Source organism: Aplidium turbinatum, chromosome 11 (assembly GCF_918807975.1).
Source record: "Aplidium turbinatum chromosome 11, kaAplTurb1.1, whole genome shotgun sequence".
Lineage (NCBI taxonomy): Eukaryota > Metazoa > Chordata > Ascidiacea > Aplousobranchia > Polyclinidae > Aplidium > Aplidium turbinatum.
This window is the reverse complement of record NC_137482.1, coordinates 1,174,325-1,190,942: the sequence shown is the minus strand read 5'-3', so window position 1 is coordinate 1,190,942 and position 16,618 is coordinate 1,174,325. Positions and strand designations below refer to the sequence as shown.

At 37.5% G+C, this 16,618-nt stretch overlaps 2 protein-coding genes across 2 annotated transcripts; both read right to left on the bottom strand.

Moving 5' to 3' along the window:
- Positions 1-866: 866 nt before the first annotated feature.
- Positions 867-2,540, bottom strand: LOC145779683 (kelch-like protein 25). The gene has a single exon (XM_082591320.1). It carries the CDS (start codon positions 2,538-2,540, stop codon positions 867-869), a length of 1,674 nt encoding a protein of 557 aa, XP_082447446.1.
- Positions 2,541-14,523: 11,983 nt separating this feature from the next.
- On the bottom strand, positions 14,524-16,194 carry LOC145779681 (kelch-like protein 25). The gene has a single exon (XM_082591319.1). It carries the CDS (start codon positions 16,192-16,194, stop codon positions 14,524-14,526), a length of 1,671 nt encoding a protein of 556 aa, XP_082447445.1.
- Positions 16,195-16,618: the final 424 nt, after the last annotated feature.

Below are 16,618 nucleotides of genomic sequence, written 5' to 3'. Positions count from 1 at the left end.
ACAGTTCAAACAGTAACCAGCTCAGTGGTTGAGTGGTGATCACCTTTGACTCTAGCGCTGGTAGGTCTGGATTCGTTTCCAGGTCCTATCACAGACTTACAAATGTCTGTACCAATTTTTGTTCACCAATTGTGTTTGTTCCATGGCGATCTATACTACTGGCCTTCCCAACGTGGCAACAACCAAATAATGTGGGGTCCTATACGAAAATTCAATTTACCAACTGAGATAAGTGTTACAACATATAATCAGCAATTTTCATTGGTCAAGTAATGTTTTTTAGCCTAAAAATTGTAAATACAGTGCCAAAACGTAATTAAGATGTAATATTATTAAATAAGTGGCAAGAAAGCTGGACAATAGCTACATGTTAAGAATACCATGAGAATCAGGATATCAACAGAATCAAGGTACACGAAATTAAGAGTGACCCAACTTTCAAAACACCCAGTATGTTAAAAAATTCGTTTTTTAATCCAGAAGTATTTGTTTGTTAGTAATAATTCATGCAAAGACGCCTTTTTTATGCCTAATACCTGTTAATTGCCAAAACTTATAGGCCCCCACATTATTTGGCTGTTGCTACGTTGGGAAGGCCAGTAGTATAGATCGCCATGGTTTGTTCGCAATTGTGTTTGTTCACAATTGTGCTTGTTCACAATTGTGTTTGTTCACCAATTATGTTTGTTCACAATTATGTCCAATTGTGTTGTGCATAACGCAGTGAGAATGCGTGGGATACACATGTGGTAACATAGTAAATACGCAACAAAATAAATGTTGCTAAAGTATCTCACCTGTTATAAAGCAACAGTATATAAACCATTCCATTGAGACAGTTTTTTCAAACGCTATTTATGCTACACTCAAATTACAGCAAGTGAGTGAAGGTATAGTTCATCATCAGTTTTTCCAATAACATTCCAGATATCAAGCAGTGGATCATAACACTCTATTTCTTTTACTGTACTTTTCTTTTCATCAAGTCCTCCAACTGCAAATATTTTTCCTTTCAAAACACAAGCAGAGCAAGAACTTCTTTGAAGATTCATGTCACTGACATACGTCCACTCATCAGTGGATGGATCGTATCTTTCAACGCTTTTTAGTCGAGTGTAAGTACTTTCACCAGATTTCCCACCGATTGCATATATGAATCCTTCGCAGCAGACAGTTGCCAGCCATCGTCGTGGAGTTTTCATTGGTTTGATGTTTGTCCATTTGGTTTCACCACTTTGCAAACATTCGACAGATGATAATAGTTCTTCATTCCAACTACCACCGATGGCATACAAGCGATCCTTGCAAGCGACAAGTGCATTACCCCATCTTTTTTGTTGCAAGGAAGGTAATTCTTGCCATGAATTGGAAACTGATGAATAACATTCCCCTGGTTCTGATCCACCACCAACTACAACAAGTTTTCCATCAAACACAGTTCCTCCCATCATAGACCTTTTCTTGGTCATTGACTTGATTTGTTCCCATTTTAATTCCTCTTCAGTTAAATTCATTTGCCACACAGTTGAAGTTTTTTTGTCTTTAATTGTTGATCCTCCAACATGATACAAATAATCATTCAACTTCATAGAGCAGCCAGCATATCGACCATGTGGAAGATCAGGATAATTCTTTGCACATTCATTTAAGGAATTGTAAACTTCAATTACTTTGGTCAAGGTCTTCACACCACCCAAACTCAATATCCTGGTACCACTGTCATGCTTTTCCAACTTCAATTCTTTCATGGGATGAGTCAATGCATTCAACAACATGTTTGAACAAGTTACGTTGTTCACAACCATGTCTTCAGTTTTCACAACATTTTCCAAAAACTCAGATGGAAGTTGATCAAGTTTGATGAGTTGCAACAAATCAGGAAAGTTGTTGACACGATTTTGTTGATCGTGCTTGATCCAACCAACCACAGCATTGTAGAGAGATGTCATCGCTGTGTTCTTTTCCTCTTGCTCTTTGATGCATGTTTCCAATTCATCTTTAGTCAACTCCTTGAACTCAACAGATGTTGAAGCTTGATTGAAGTTTTTATTAATAACATCAACAGCTTGAGTTTTCAACGAATTGTTTTCGTAATAATTAGCAATGCCAAGCATCACAAAGGAATTATCTGGTGTAAGCGCTTCTATAAGGAAGTCAAAGCCAAATTGTTTGACGTCATCAATTTTCAAGACATGTGACGCTGATAACAAATCACAAACGTTGTCCTGGTTAATTTTGATGTTGCCAGAATAAATGAAATCGATGATGCCCTTTATTGATGGACCATCCATGTTTTCAATTTGAACAGATTCCTGATATTGACTATTGTTTTTAGCCTTGAACAAGTTTTCAAAGAACTTTGAATAACAAGATAACACCATTCGGTTGGCTTCGAAGTTATGATTCCCGGCGTAAATGTGGACATCGTTGAAAAATCCCAAATCTTTGTTTGTGCGCGCGTAATGAAGTAGATTTGCGGTTGCTTCTCTTTTTCTTGAAACTTCTTTTACATTCGTTCTATCTTTCACACTGAATGTCATTTTGAATGAAGTTAGTTTGCAGCAAGTAACTACTTTTGACAATGTATTTGTAAATCTGCAAACCAAATTGCTAAATCAGAACATTACCGGTTTAATCTAAAATCTGTGTCATTTTAATTCTTTTTGTTTCATGAAAAACTTGATATAAAGTATTTGATGAATCAAATTCCTCCTCAAACATTTCATGCAATCTTTCGCATGATCATTCAGCATCCCGGATATGTCAACACGATAAGCTAGCCGGGCAACCCAAAACAAAACTTGGATCAAATTTGTTTCCTATTGTTTCGAATTTTACCGGACACCCTTGAACCAAATATTTTGTAAAGGAGCTACACGCTTTTTTCCAGAGTAAACTAGAAAGTAACATCAGTAAAGTATTCTGGTTAAAAGACATGCAATTAAGAAACACGAGTTCTAAGCCAAAGCAAGTATAAATAGCAGGCTATTGGTGTTGCTACTATATAGCCTCTTACGTGGTTAACCAGAACAACATGAGAATATTATAGCAGTTGTTTAAAACAAAACTAGCAGTAAAAATTCCTACGCAATCACCTTTACTCGTTCCTATTATTCAAATGAAAGGGCTTGTATTCACCTCTCAGGGTCTTAGCTAGCCTATAGCATAGAGGTCTTGCCAACGTTCGAACTGGAGGCCTGACTGAAGGAAGATGTAAGCTCGATTTAGAACTCTAAGCTAAATTTAATTCATGTCCCTTTGAAATGATAGTCTTGAGAATCCAAAATGTCGACATGTGATCACTGAATTTTAAATCACTGTAACGCAGGGTGTGCGGTTGAGCAACGCATTTCAAGACTATTTTCTGTTCAGTAGCACCCAGTGAATGAAACAATTGGGACATCTGATTCTAAAGTGGCCCAAGTTAATTTGGGCCACTTATGAGGTTTTGATGGAATCTTGCACAAAACGATATAAGGTTGTTGCTGACAAAATTTGGAGTCTTTAGACCAAAAAAATTTTTTTTTATTAAGTGTCCAAAAGTAAACCAAGTTAACTTGGTCTCTTGGATAAAAAAAAATGTTATTGCAAGAAAGGCCCAAGCTCACTTGGGCCATTCTTGCATTTACGATACTGCAATTTTCACCAAATCAATAGAACCAAGTTATAGCTTGTAATGATAAATTGATTGGTTGGTAATACTGTACTGCGTATTTTTTTAGTCTCTACTCCTTTGTTAACGAATAAGCTAACATTAAACTTAAACAATGCTGAAGAATAGTTTCATTGTTACCTAGAATTGTCTTTTAATTTGCTTTTGCAGCTGTAGCCTGCTTTATAGTAGGGTCATTTTCAGAGGATCCTTGGCCGTGTTTAGCATACCAAAGTTTCTCAGTGGATTTAACAAGGGCAACTGATACTAAAAAAATAAGCTCCCATATACCTCACAAAAATGGCGGGAAAGTTGTTATTTTAGACGTTTTTCAAAATGGCTGCCACCGCCATCTTTGAAAACTAATAAAGTTCTATTTCTTGACGTGGATGGCCAAAAATGACAATTTAGGTGTCAATTCCCACTAATTTTGGTGTCAGAAACACAATGGGATGACATATTTCATGATTCAGAGTCCCCTTAACCTCAAAATCCAAGATGGCAGACGTATGTGGTCGCCTACTGTATTAGATTCACTATCACTGCAGGACAAATATGATGCACAGCTGTCAGAATCACTTCTGCTGTCATCATCACTGTTCCCTATATATAGATGACTTGGAGTTGTTGGAAGTTCCAGGGATCGTGGAAGTGCAGGTTGGGTATAGCGTACTGGGAGGCATATGCCATTTGCAAGGTGCAATCCATGGCCAATTGGTGACGGATGATTCTGAAGCTGGAAGTTCTTCTGCCGATATGTGAGGTAATTGGTGCGCTATAAGTGTGGTCGTAGACTGTCAGAGTCAGGTAAGCCTACCAGTCTGATGACCGTCTTTTTCTTGAGTACTGACCACTTTGCTGCTCTCACCTCTCACCGACATCAGCTACGATTTGCGTTTCAAGCACAAGAGTCCTGATATTTGCCGAGCCTTGCAAACATGCCACTCTCCATGAATTGTGCTTGGATATGGGAAAGACTTTCCAGGACTGCAATGAAATCTGGAAGACATATTTGCCGATCTGTGCAAACATGCCACTCTCCATGAATTGTGCTTGGATATGGGGAAGACTTTCCAGGACTGCAATGAAATCTGGAAGATGACGTCCATATCTATCATCATAGATACGCATCCAAGAAAGCATCAACTTCAGTGAGGACTTGAACTCCATCCAGTTTCTTGTCCTTATAGCATGGATGTTTTGAGAAAGTATCTCTACCATCTCCAAGAATGAAATCCAGAAATCTGCTTGTGGAGCACCATCTAAGTTCTCGAATAGAGAGTCAACAAGCACCTTGAGATAGGCATTTGCATCATTAAGTTCTTGTTGGTCTACTGAACAGCGTTACTTACTGAGAGATTCCTGGATCTTTTCAGACAGAGTGGAACCTTCCAAAGGTTTGTCTAGTGCATGGTGGACTAAAGCTTCGTAGAAGAGTCGAAGGCAACGCACACTGCGTTTGAAGTGTTTTCCACGCAGAGCTGGATCTATGGATCCATTTGCAATGACACCTGCAGCCACCAGTACATCTGAAATGCTTGAGCCTTTGAACCTCTTGTAGACCGCATTGATGAAAGGCATCTGAATATGAAAGGGTCCCATGCATGGCAATATGTCAGCAGTCATGTCTGGATTCTCACTTTTCAATTCTAGCAGTAATGCGTAGACAGGATGATCACCGACAATAACTGCAAATGGCATCTTCTTGTCATCACTTGCCTTTGCAAGCTTGCGCAGGACTTCATACAGAATGATCTTTCTTGGTGGATCAGGATAAGTCATGTGATAAATTGCTTGACTTTTCCGGGTTTCTGGTGATAGCTTGGCCTGGAAGCCAGAAAAGGCTGGTATGGTCTGGTCTTCTGGCTTTGGTCTTGTTGGGTCTGCCTTAGCTCGGGCATGGCCACCTGGAGATGCGGCCTGATTTGTCACATTTTGCAGATTTTGATTACAGCTACTGCCAGTGCTTGGCTGATATTTTTTGAGATGTTTTTACTTTTTGCGGTTTTCTAATGACATAAAACTTTTTTGTTGTCTTGGGGAAGCAGTAGCAAATGAGAAAAAGTACGTTGAAAAACGCAAAATCAGACTGTTATTGAAAATTAACAGTCTGACTAAAATCTTCGAAATCAAATTTTCTTTGTTTTTCAACATGTGAGGATGTTAAAACCTATTGTGTCATCTGGGGAAAAGAATAAAGAAAGCGTAAAAATCTAATTTTTAGAAAAATTTATTTAAGCGTTTGCCCAAAGTTAGAAAAACCTGGAAATTTCTGCAAAATGTGACAAATCAGGCCGTATCTTTAGGTGGCCATGGCTCGGGCCAATGCATGGATGACACCTCTCATTCTTTGAGGAGCTGTGTCCAGATGTTCATCCGTTACCCTTGGTCTGATAGGTGGTTCACCACGCTTGACTGTTTTGTATGGTTCAACTCTTTGCATCTGGCTCCCAAGTTCTTTGAGACTAGCAGAGAAGTGGGAAGTCAAGGTGGTATTTACAACTGGTCTATCCTCAATTAGGGTAGGTAGATTTAACTCAGGCAGATCTGGCTGAACAAATATGACATTTGTACGATGTGATTGGCCACTTCCAGTCAAATTATCACTTTTAAAATCATCGTTGTCGACTTGACTATACATATTGCGGGTGTTCTTTCAGAAAGTTCAAATGGACACTCAGTTGAATGCTTAAGGTCAGTGACTGACCTGAAATCTCTAAGCATAAGTACATCGTTGTAACTGATTCCCAGGCCATCCTTATGTAATATGTCTACCATTTCTCTGCTCTTTGCCATACCATGTACCAGTACAGCTAGGTTTGTCTCAAATGCAGTACGTCTTCCAGTGATATAGCTGGTCAAAATAGATGCAATTGATCTGACTGGGGGGGTGTCATCGACTTCAGACTTAGTAGGGTGCTTTAACCAAGTGATGAGCTTCAAGAGGAGATCATGTAAGTCTCCATTTTCTAACTCATGTATGTATGGAGGCCAAGGAATAGTTTTTGTTTTGATCGGATCTCTGAGTCTCCCAGCTACATTCTTCACCAGATTATCGTCACTTACACCTAGAGAGGATATTGCAGCCTCAAGATATGAGCCTGCAGCTCTCGTATCATATAGGCTACCAGTTCACTCACATTCTTCTGACCTCTTTCATGAAATGCTATGTCATTTCCGAATTCCTTGATCAGAATTTCCTTCAAGAAACTGGACTTTGCTGTGGAATAGTAACCACAATTTGAAGTAATGCGTTTGTAATCCATTAGTACCCCTTGCAGTGTATGGATTTCATGACTTTCAAAGATAACTTGACGGACATGATGAAAGAAGATTGCTTGAGCCTCTCGAAGATTAACCTGTTGCAGATGCTCTGTACTTTCATCAGACAAAGATTTCTTCAGAGGGTTGCTGACATAATTGCGCCAACATCCACGATGATAACGAATTTCCAATCCAAACGCCATTCGACTGTCAGGGATAGATGCGAGTAGGGTATTCAATCTTTCTCTTATAAGCTCATCTGACAGACAAAATGTATGCAATTGGATTCGGCTTCATGCGTCTTCTGTTGACAGCAGCAAAAGTTTGGATTTCCCAGATTTACTGTTTTTTATGGTCCCTTCATACATCACAAGACGCTAAACCACTAACCACAAGAAGCTTGATGCAAGACGATAAACAATAAAATTTTTGTTTGCATTTTTTTTCAAAATATTGTTTCTTGTTTTCTGTATTAACTTTACCGACAAATAGAAGTGTTTGTTCTTGTTAGTACGTGAAAGTTGCCATTTCGATCGCAATTTAAGTTAAATTAAATGAAAAAAAATCTGGCAACACTGAAGTCGGAATCAGCCAGCAGCTATAAATCGAGTGGGAATCGCATATTTTTTGCACGCTTCTACAGCCTTGGTTTTAAAGTTACGTTTCTTTTATAGCCCGTATTGTTGTTAACCGTTTGTTCTTTCAGTATTTTGTTGTTTGCTGTTTTTTCCTTATTTTAATAAAAAGGTATTAAAAGCTCTGTTTTTCGTGTAACATAAAAACAGGCAAAAAATATTTTTTTTAAACGCAAAATTTTTGACTTGGGCCACTTTTCTGTTATAAGAAAAGCTTTTATTATCTGTACCAAGTTAACTTGGGTCGCTAGTTTTGACTTATCTAATCATAGAAAAGTGGCCCAAGTTAAAACCTACGTAATAAACGAAGATGACGTCATCACTCAGTTAAACCAAGCATCACAAACAGTTTCTTGCTCACTCAAGTTTTCTCACATGCAAGATGAAGATTGCAAACCTTCAGTGACAATTTTTATCACAGCATGAATCTTTAAACTCGATTATCTCAAAACCACTTTTTTTGACTTGGGCCACTTTAGAATCAGACGTCCCAATTGATAACGAAACTGATTCCATCGGGCAGTAACCCCGGTAAATTATACGGCTTGGTAAAAGTGCACAAGGAAGGTAACCCTCTTCGGCCTGTTGTTTCTATGATAGGCTCTCCGGAATATGAACTGGCAAAATTCTTAGATAGCATGATCAAACCGTACATTCCAAATTCGTATATGCTTAACTCCACAAATCATTTTTTAGAAAAACTAAAAGATTATTCTCCGTCTTCTGGACAGATGATGGTCAGTTTTGATGTTAAATCTCTGTTTACGAACGTACCTTTGAAAGAGACTGTTAACATCATTGCTGACTACATTTATTCGGAAACAAAACCAACTCAATTACCTTTCAAGCGTGACGTATTTGTTAAGTTAATGAATTTAGCTACCGAAGGCATATTTATGTATAAAAACCTTTTTAGATATGCTGAACTCTCAACATAAAAACATTAAATTTACAATCGAAAAAGCACGTGAAACCCTTCCTTTTTTGGACGTAGAAATTAAAACTAATGCCACTGGATTTGATACTTGGGTTTGGCGCAAACCAACTCATACTGGTTTGTTTTTGATTTTTAATGCATTATGCCCATTGAAATGGAAATCTGGTTTGATCATGTGCCTATTCCACAAATGAATGAAGTGCCACAAAATGAAGTGCCTATTCCACAAATGAAGTGCCATGATCAACAAATGAAAAAAGTCAACTGCAGAAAGAACATTGCTTAAAAAGATGGCAGATAATAACTTTAGAGCGCCCTGTCTGTTAGACTTACGTGATCCTTATTTGTCAGAAGGATACAAGAGATGGAAGCAGCACCTAGAAGTTTACTTGCGTGCAAGTGGAGCTTACGAAAAGCAGGCAAAATAAAAGCAGCCATCATACTTCAATGTACAGGACCACAATTTATAAAAGCGTTCTTTCAGATGAACTTCGACGGAGAGGACGAAAAAAACAAACCTGACGTAGTTATGAAAAGATTGAAGAATATTGCCTTCCTAAACAGAATAACGTGTATATAACTCAACACTGCGACATTGCACTGGTTGCAACAGTTGAGGGATGTTGCCTGAATTACTGCCCTATAAGCAAGAAGAAGACTTAACAACTTTCAGCTCAAGCTTCTTTCACCCGGTCTTCGCGCATGTTTGATTGAACTTAGAAAATGCAGGAACGTTTTCATGTGAAATTTTGTCAAAAACTTTAAACCAGTACGTGGCAATGACTGTAACTTCTCAACTATTGAATTGACTTCTTTGCATGCAAAAGTCAAGAAAAAACAAGTCAAGCATAAAGTAATGACGCGCTAGAAGAATGTTGATTGTCACGTGACAAAGAAGAAGGTCAATTACGACAAATTTTTGTGAAACGCAAGTCAAGAAAACGTAACTACACAACAAAAACTACATCACATTTATCATAAAACTTTCAGGTAAGCAAAGAATTCTATGTTTGGTCTTATAACCAGCTCAGTGGCCCAGGAGTTTCGCCTTCGGCTCTAATGCTGGTAGGTCTGAGATCGATTCCAAGCCAGGTCATACCAAAGACTTCAAACACTTTACCGATTGTATTCATTTTTGAAAAGAAGTCAGGTTACAATGCGATGACATTCTAAAACTGATAGAAAATAAAAAATAAGCTGTTGTAGAGTGACAATAAATAAAAACCATAACATAATTATTATTATTTTACACAATATACATTAATATATAGTTTCCACAGAATTAAGCGAGGCTTCTATTTTAAGCAGATCTATAATGTTTCTTGCAGCTTTGTAAATGTTAAAAAGTTGTTCTTTTAAATAGTTTTCAACGTAGATCTCAATAGTGAAGTGATTTTAAATTGTTATGTTTTCGTTTATTTGTACTTTTCCAGATACTGAAGAGTGAAGATGCCTCCTATACGATGGCAAAAGCTTTATCAATAAATTATAAAAGTTTCCAAATCTGCCTGATTTTGTTTGTTCAATATGATTATTATTATTGTTTGGCCTTCATGTGATTTTTGTGAGAAACAAAGTCATTGAATCCGATTCGCCAACTGGGTGGTAAAGCCATAGGATAGAGCTTTGGTAGAGAGTTTGTCTTGTTGAACCATAGGCACACGAAGCCCAGCAACGTATTCAAATTTAACATACTTAAGTTTATTGCAATAATTTACAAAAGTAAAAAAAACTACATAGAAACAAATTTCGAACGTTTTCGACATCACGAGATGTCCTCCTCAGGAATAACAGTACTTTTGTTTATGTATTTCAGATTGGTTAAATATTAAATTTATTAACAGGAAAAAAAACTGCACAGTGCTTCTGACAAGCTCAAGACTCAATGTAGCAGACGTCGAGTAGTCCAGAGCGTCCGCTCATTAGTAGCTGTAGTTATTGCAGCGACATCCCGAGCACGTCGGTGGTGGGGATGATCCGAGAATAATGTTTGGATGTCTACATTTATGAGTTTATTGTAGAAAACAAATCTTCAAACCATCAGGACACATTAACTCAAAAGGTTGCAACCGAAAAAATGTCTAACTAACAGAACGTGGAAACCGAATCAAATCATGACTCGTAACATAAATTAAACTGACACCACAACTGAACTGCATAACTGCAAACAAAGCGTGGTGAACTGACTGAAAATAATGAAATTTAACGCTAGACACGTTGGTTTAAGAAAAAAACCCAGTGTGGTCGGAATGCTTCAAGCGATGCACCTAATCAAGACACACAAACGCATTGTGGCATGCAGCAGATGCACAGCGCTAAAAAGACGTAAAACTACGTGTATATGTACCAAACTACCGATTGCAAGAATGTGCTCAAATTATTAGTTAGCGTTCCAAATTCCTAAGAAGCACACAAAGGAACACAGTAATGCCGCAAAGAAAAAGCCGCAGAAGATACAGACAACCCGCAAGAAGGCAAACGGGGCGAGCCGTTTAACTTTTGATGAAGATGTCTTAGTTAAACATGATGCAAAAAAAAACATACAGGGCGCAATATATGGGCAATGCCTAGAATGAAACAGTGAACACGGTGATAAGAAAGGTGGGCTCGGATCCCTCCGCACGGCGCGAGAGCTAATAGTTCCTCTGTTCCCAGGGAGCGGCTGGTCGGCTCCGACAGTCGGGTAAGGCAGAGGTCTCGTGCAGCGGACATCTGGCCATCAAGAAGGATATTCTACATAACAAAAAACACATAAGGTTACAAATGAAGGGAACGAAATGCAATACTAAGCACCAAGCCTATGTTCGGGCCAGGATGAACACGGACCATGATATTAAGGATGCAATAACTGAAATGCAGAATCGGACACTATGATAATCGTAAATTGGTTGGTTGGTTTTGAATCTTTATCCTCGGACTGACAAAGCCTTGATTGCTTATTCCTGGTAGTTTTACATACTTGTAGACTTGTAGAGGCTCTTGACGCAGGGCTGGTCACCGAGATTGGCAGATTGAAGTTTTCCGATTGTTGAAGCGTTGTTGACAGGGAATTATTCCATTCAGTAGGTGCCGCCTGAATGGAAAGCAGTCCTGGAATGCGTTGCTCAAGCGCACACCTCGAGAGTCGAACCAGCGCTGCGTGATCTTGTGCCAGGCGCATAACCACTGAGCTAACGGGACTGACGTTTGATATTTGTTTCCAGAACCATGAGGGACCAACCCAAGCAACATATTCAGATTTTGCATATTTACGTTTATTATAGTGACGTTTACAGTAAACAGAAACAAAAAATACATTGAAACAAATTTCGAACAATTTCGACATCACATCATGACCTCTTTAGGAACAATATGCAGTAATTTTATCTACATTGAAACAAAACACAATTAATAAATATTAAATTTATCAACAAGAAAAAAGAATGCACAGTGCTTCTGACTAGCACAACACTTAATAATAAACAAGAGATTCTCAAAGTTTACTGCAAAAGTCGTAAAACAGATCACATGATGAGCCGTTTCCTGTCCTTATAGTTATTCTATGATTTTTTGAATAGCTGTTTCTGAAAGATTAAGCAGACCTATGTGTGACTTAGGGAGTTCCGCTCGTGTTTTTCTCTACAACCCATTCGCTTGTAACGATCGAACGTGTCAATTGTTGCATGTAGCTGAATAAATTACACCCACTCTGTTGAATTACCACCATAGGCTGCAGATTGCTGAACAAAATGGAGAGCATTTTCGGCCAGAGCGCATTTCTTTTCATAGTTACCTGGCCCTTTCTCAAAAACGTTTGGTGACCTTTGGCTGACACCAAATAATCTTAAACTCTCTACTGCCACCTAGTATCACATGTTGATGGCTTAGCAAACTGAATTAAACTGACAAACAAAACTACATCATGGTTTTAAATCCATTAAAAAAATTGCAAAATTAGCGTTCAAGTTGATAACAGAACTGAAGTTTCAGTGCCTGTTGCTGGAACGTGAAACCACTAAATATTTCTGAATCAAACAACTTAAGATTGATTTGTTTCTGAACAAACATGAGTTTCTTAAATTTAATAAAAACTTCTTTCCTGGAGATGCATGAAGTAGAGACCAGGATGAACAGGACTGAGTTTGATGAGATGACCAATCGTGAACATGGATTCGTCTACATGCCAGACCAGGATGTTGATCAAGTAAGACAAGGACTGTTGGATGAGTTTTATGGAAACTTCTGCAAAAATCCCTGCGAACATATCCTCCAACTGTATACGAATCTTGCTGGAGGAATGGAGAATAATGAAGACGAAGAAGACTAATATACCTAAAACGTCATTACGCGATAACACTGCAACATTCTTGTTAAAAAATGTTGAACTTCAAAAGAATCATCAACAAGTTTTGAAAATTACAAACGAATTGAATTAAGTTATAAAACTTTTAGAAATTTGTGTCAAAAATATAATGTAGAACGTTTATTCAACTGAAGGCGGCGTTGATTAATGATTTAAAATTCATTGTGAGTCTGTGGCATAATAATGAAAGACTGCATCCAGTTTCATACCGAGCAATGAGCTTACATGCTAGTGATTTGTTTGCTGAGCAACTGCAATTTTACAGTGTTGCGTCAATGAGAAATTCTTGGTATGGGATTTTTACTAGGATAATCCTTGTACTAAGTACGCCTGCCTCGTGCATGGTGTTAGGTCCGCGTTTTGTCTCTTCTACCTTGGTGATGTTGTAAGTTGTAACATTAGTAACATGGCAAGTAACTTTTTTCGTCTTAATGAACAGAAAAAAGAAGCTAATTCCAACTTAAACAAAGGTTTTCCTGCTTTATATTTCACCCAACTAAGTTTACCTGCTCAGCACACCACATCTCCATCGATTGCAAAACATCGCAAAGGACAAAACAGAATGGAGATCCTATCAACCTTGTTGAAAGACTGATCGAAGCCAGCGGATGCCAAACGATTTGGCTACACTGGCGGCGGAGACAGTTACAATAATAATAATAATAAGTTTACACCCTACCCAGGCTTGGTGCTGCAACCATCGACTCAGAAGAATGTTGTTCATGATTACCAAACCAAACCAAAACCAAACGATTGTTGTTATTACTTCAAAATGTACAATACCAGACACGACACAAAACAAATAAGAGGAGACAAAAATAAAATGTAGAGATATCACAAACAAATGGCAATTTGACATCAAAAGTGACTCATAGCGTTTGAAATATTAAGAATGAAAGTAACATTGAAAGATAGCTTATCATTAGTATATATAATAACTTTCCAGAAATCAAGCAGTGGTTTATAACACTTTATTTTGAACCATAGACAAACAAAACAAAGAAACTTTAGCGGTTTTAATATTGTGTATTACACAAAACAAAATATATAACATAATAACACAAAAGTTTTCGACACGTACGTGTGTCCTCATCAGGAATTGCAGATTTAAGTAATTCCTGATGAGGACACACGTGCGTGTCGAAAACTTTTAACTTACTATGTTATATATTTTGATTTGTGTAATACATTGTGTTAAACCCGCTAAGGTTACTTTGTTTTGTTTGTCTAAGGTGCAAACTCTCTACCAAAGCTTTAACACTCTATTTCTCTCACAACATTCTATTTTTCAACAAATCAACTGCAAAATTTCTTTCTTTCTAAACGCAATTTGCACAAGAAAATTGTTGACCATTCAAAAAATAAGACATAACATTAAAATAAACAAACAAATAAAAAAAACAAAAACAATATTAACAGTTCAATATCATGACAAACAGTTTCAGCTTGGTGTGACTTGTCATTAAACAAAACAGAAATAGAGCTTTAAAAATAATTGAATCAGAAAGAAATTTACTCAAAATTGTAGAGAAAATTTTTTATTTTAACTTTATAAAAACGAGCTTTGAAGCTTTGACAAAATTATATGACATTAGCATTGTCAAAATGTAAAACAAAATTACAGCAAAGTTTGAAAAACAAAATGGATCTGTAGCTAATCATTGACTGTTTCCACAAACGCAATAACCTACATTTAAATCACAACAAGTGAGTGATGCCATAGTTCATGATCAGTTTTGCCAATAACATTCCATGTATCAAACAGTGGATCATAACATTCCATTTCTTTTACTGCAATTCCTTTTTCATCAAGTCCTCCAACTACAAATATTCTTTCCTTTAAAACGCAAACCGAGCAAGAACTTCGTCGAAAATTCATTTCACTGACGTAAGTCCATTCGTTAGCTGATGGATCGTATCTTTCAACACTCTTCAATGTGGCTTCATTACTTTTACGAGCTTGCCCACCGATTGCATAAATGAAGTCTTTGCAGCAGACAGCTGCCAGCCATCGTCGTGGAGTTTTCATTGGTTGGATGTTTGTCCATTTTGTTTCACCACTTTGCAAACATTCGACAGATGATAAATCTGTATTTTCCCAACCCCCACCGATGGCATACAAGCGATCCTTGCAAGTTACAAGTGCATTGCCCCATCTCCTTTGTTGAGACGGAGGCAAGTCTTTCCAGGAATTGTTAGCTGATGAATAACATTCCCCTGGTTCTGGTCCACCAACAACAACAAGATTGCCATCAAACACAGTTCCTCCTATTACAGACCTTTTCTTGTTCATTGACTTCACTTCCTTCCATTTCAATTCTTGTTCAGTTAAATTTATTCGACAAACAGTTGAAGTTGATTTGTCTTCAGATATTTTTCCTCCAACATGATACAAATAATCACTTAACTTTATTGAGCAGCCAGCAAATCGACCATCTGGAAGATCAGGATATTTCTTTGCACATTCATTCAAGGAATTGTAAACTTCAATTACTTTAGTCAAGGTCTTCCTACCACCCAAACTCAATATCGTGGTACCACTGTCATGCTTTTCCAACCTCAATTCTTTCATGTGATGAGTCAATGCATTCAACAACATGTTTGCACAAATTACATTATTCACAACCATGTCTTCAGCTTTTACAACATTTTCCAAAAACTCAGATGGAAGTTGATCAAGTTTGATGAGTTGCAACAAATCAGGAAAGTTGTTGACACGATTTTGTTGATCGTGCTTGATCCAACCAACCACAGCATTGTAGAGAGATGTCATCGCTGTGTTCTTTTCCTCTTGCCCTTTGATGCATGTTTCCAATTCATCTTTAGTCAACTCCTTGAACTCAACAGATGTAGAAGCTTGATCGAAGTTTTTATTAATAATATCAACAGCTTGAGTTTTCAAAGCATTGTTTTCGTAATAATTAGCAATGCCAAGCATGACAAAGGAATTATCTGGTGTTAGAGCTTCAGTGAGAAAATCAAAGCAAAATTGTTTGACGTCATCAATTTTCAAGACATGTGATGCGGATAACAAATCACAAACGTTGTCCTGGTTAATTTTGATGTTGCCAGAATAAATGAAATCGATGATGCCCTTCATGGATGTTGCATCAATGTTTTTAATCTGTACAGATTCCTGATATTGACTGTTGTTTTGAGCCTTGAACAAGTTTTCAAAGAACTTTGAATAACAAGATAACACCATTCGGTTGGCTTCGAAGTTGTGATTCCCGGCGTAAATGTGGACATCGTTGAAAAATCCCAAATCTTTGTTTGTGTGCGCGTAATGAAGTAGATTAGCGGTTGCTTCTCTTTTTCTTGAAACTTCTTTTGCATTCGTTCTATCTTTTACACTAAATGCCATTTTGAATGAAATAAGTTTACAGCAAGTTATTACTTTTAGCAATATGTTTCTGAAGCAGCAAACCAAATTCTTAAATCAAAACACCAGTTGTTTAATTTAAAAACTATAAATTTTTTCGTAAAGTGATTGATATGACGTATTTAAGACGCTGGTCACAGCGGTAAACCATAATCTCTTCTTGGGAAAATTTTAACATAAAGTTCCCTAATCCGTTCGTCTGTATATAATGACCGAAGAAACACACACTTGAACTTCTTTTCAAACAGTGTATTCCTGTAAAATTAGCCCGAGGCTACCGAAAACGAGGGGGTGCAACGCCTACACCACTTAAACTGTCACTACACAACAGATTACTTGGATAAAAGACGGAACCTTTGTCCAGCTAGCAAGCACTAAGCCAACAGTTAAATGTGCGGCCAACTTT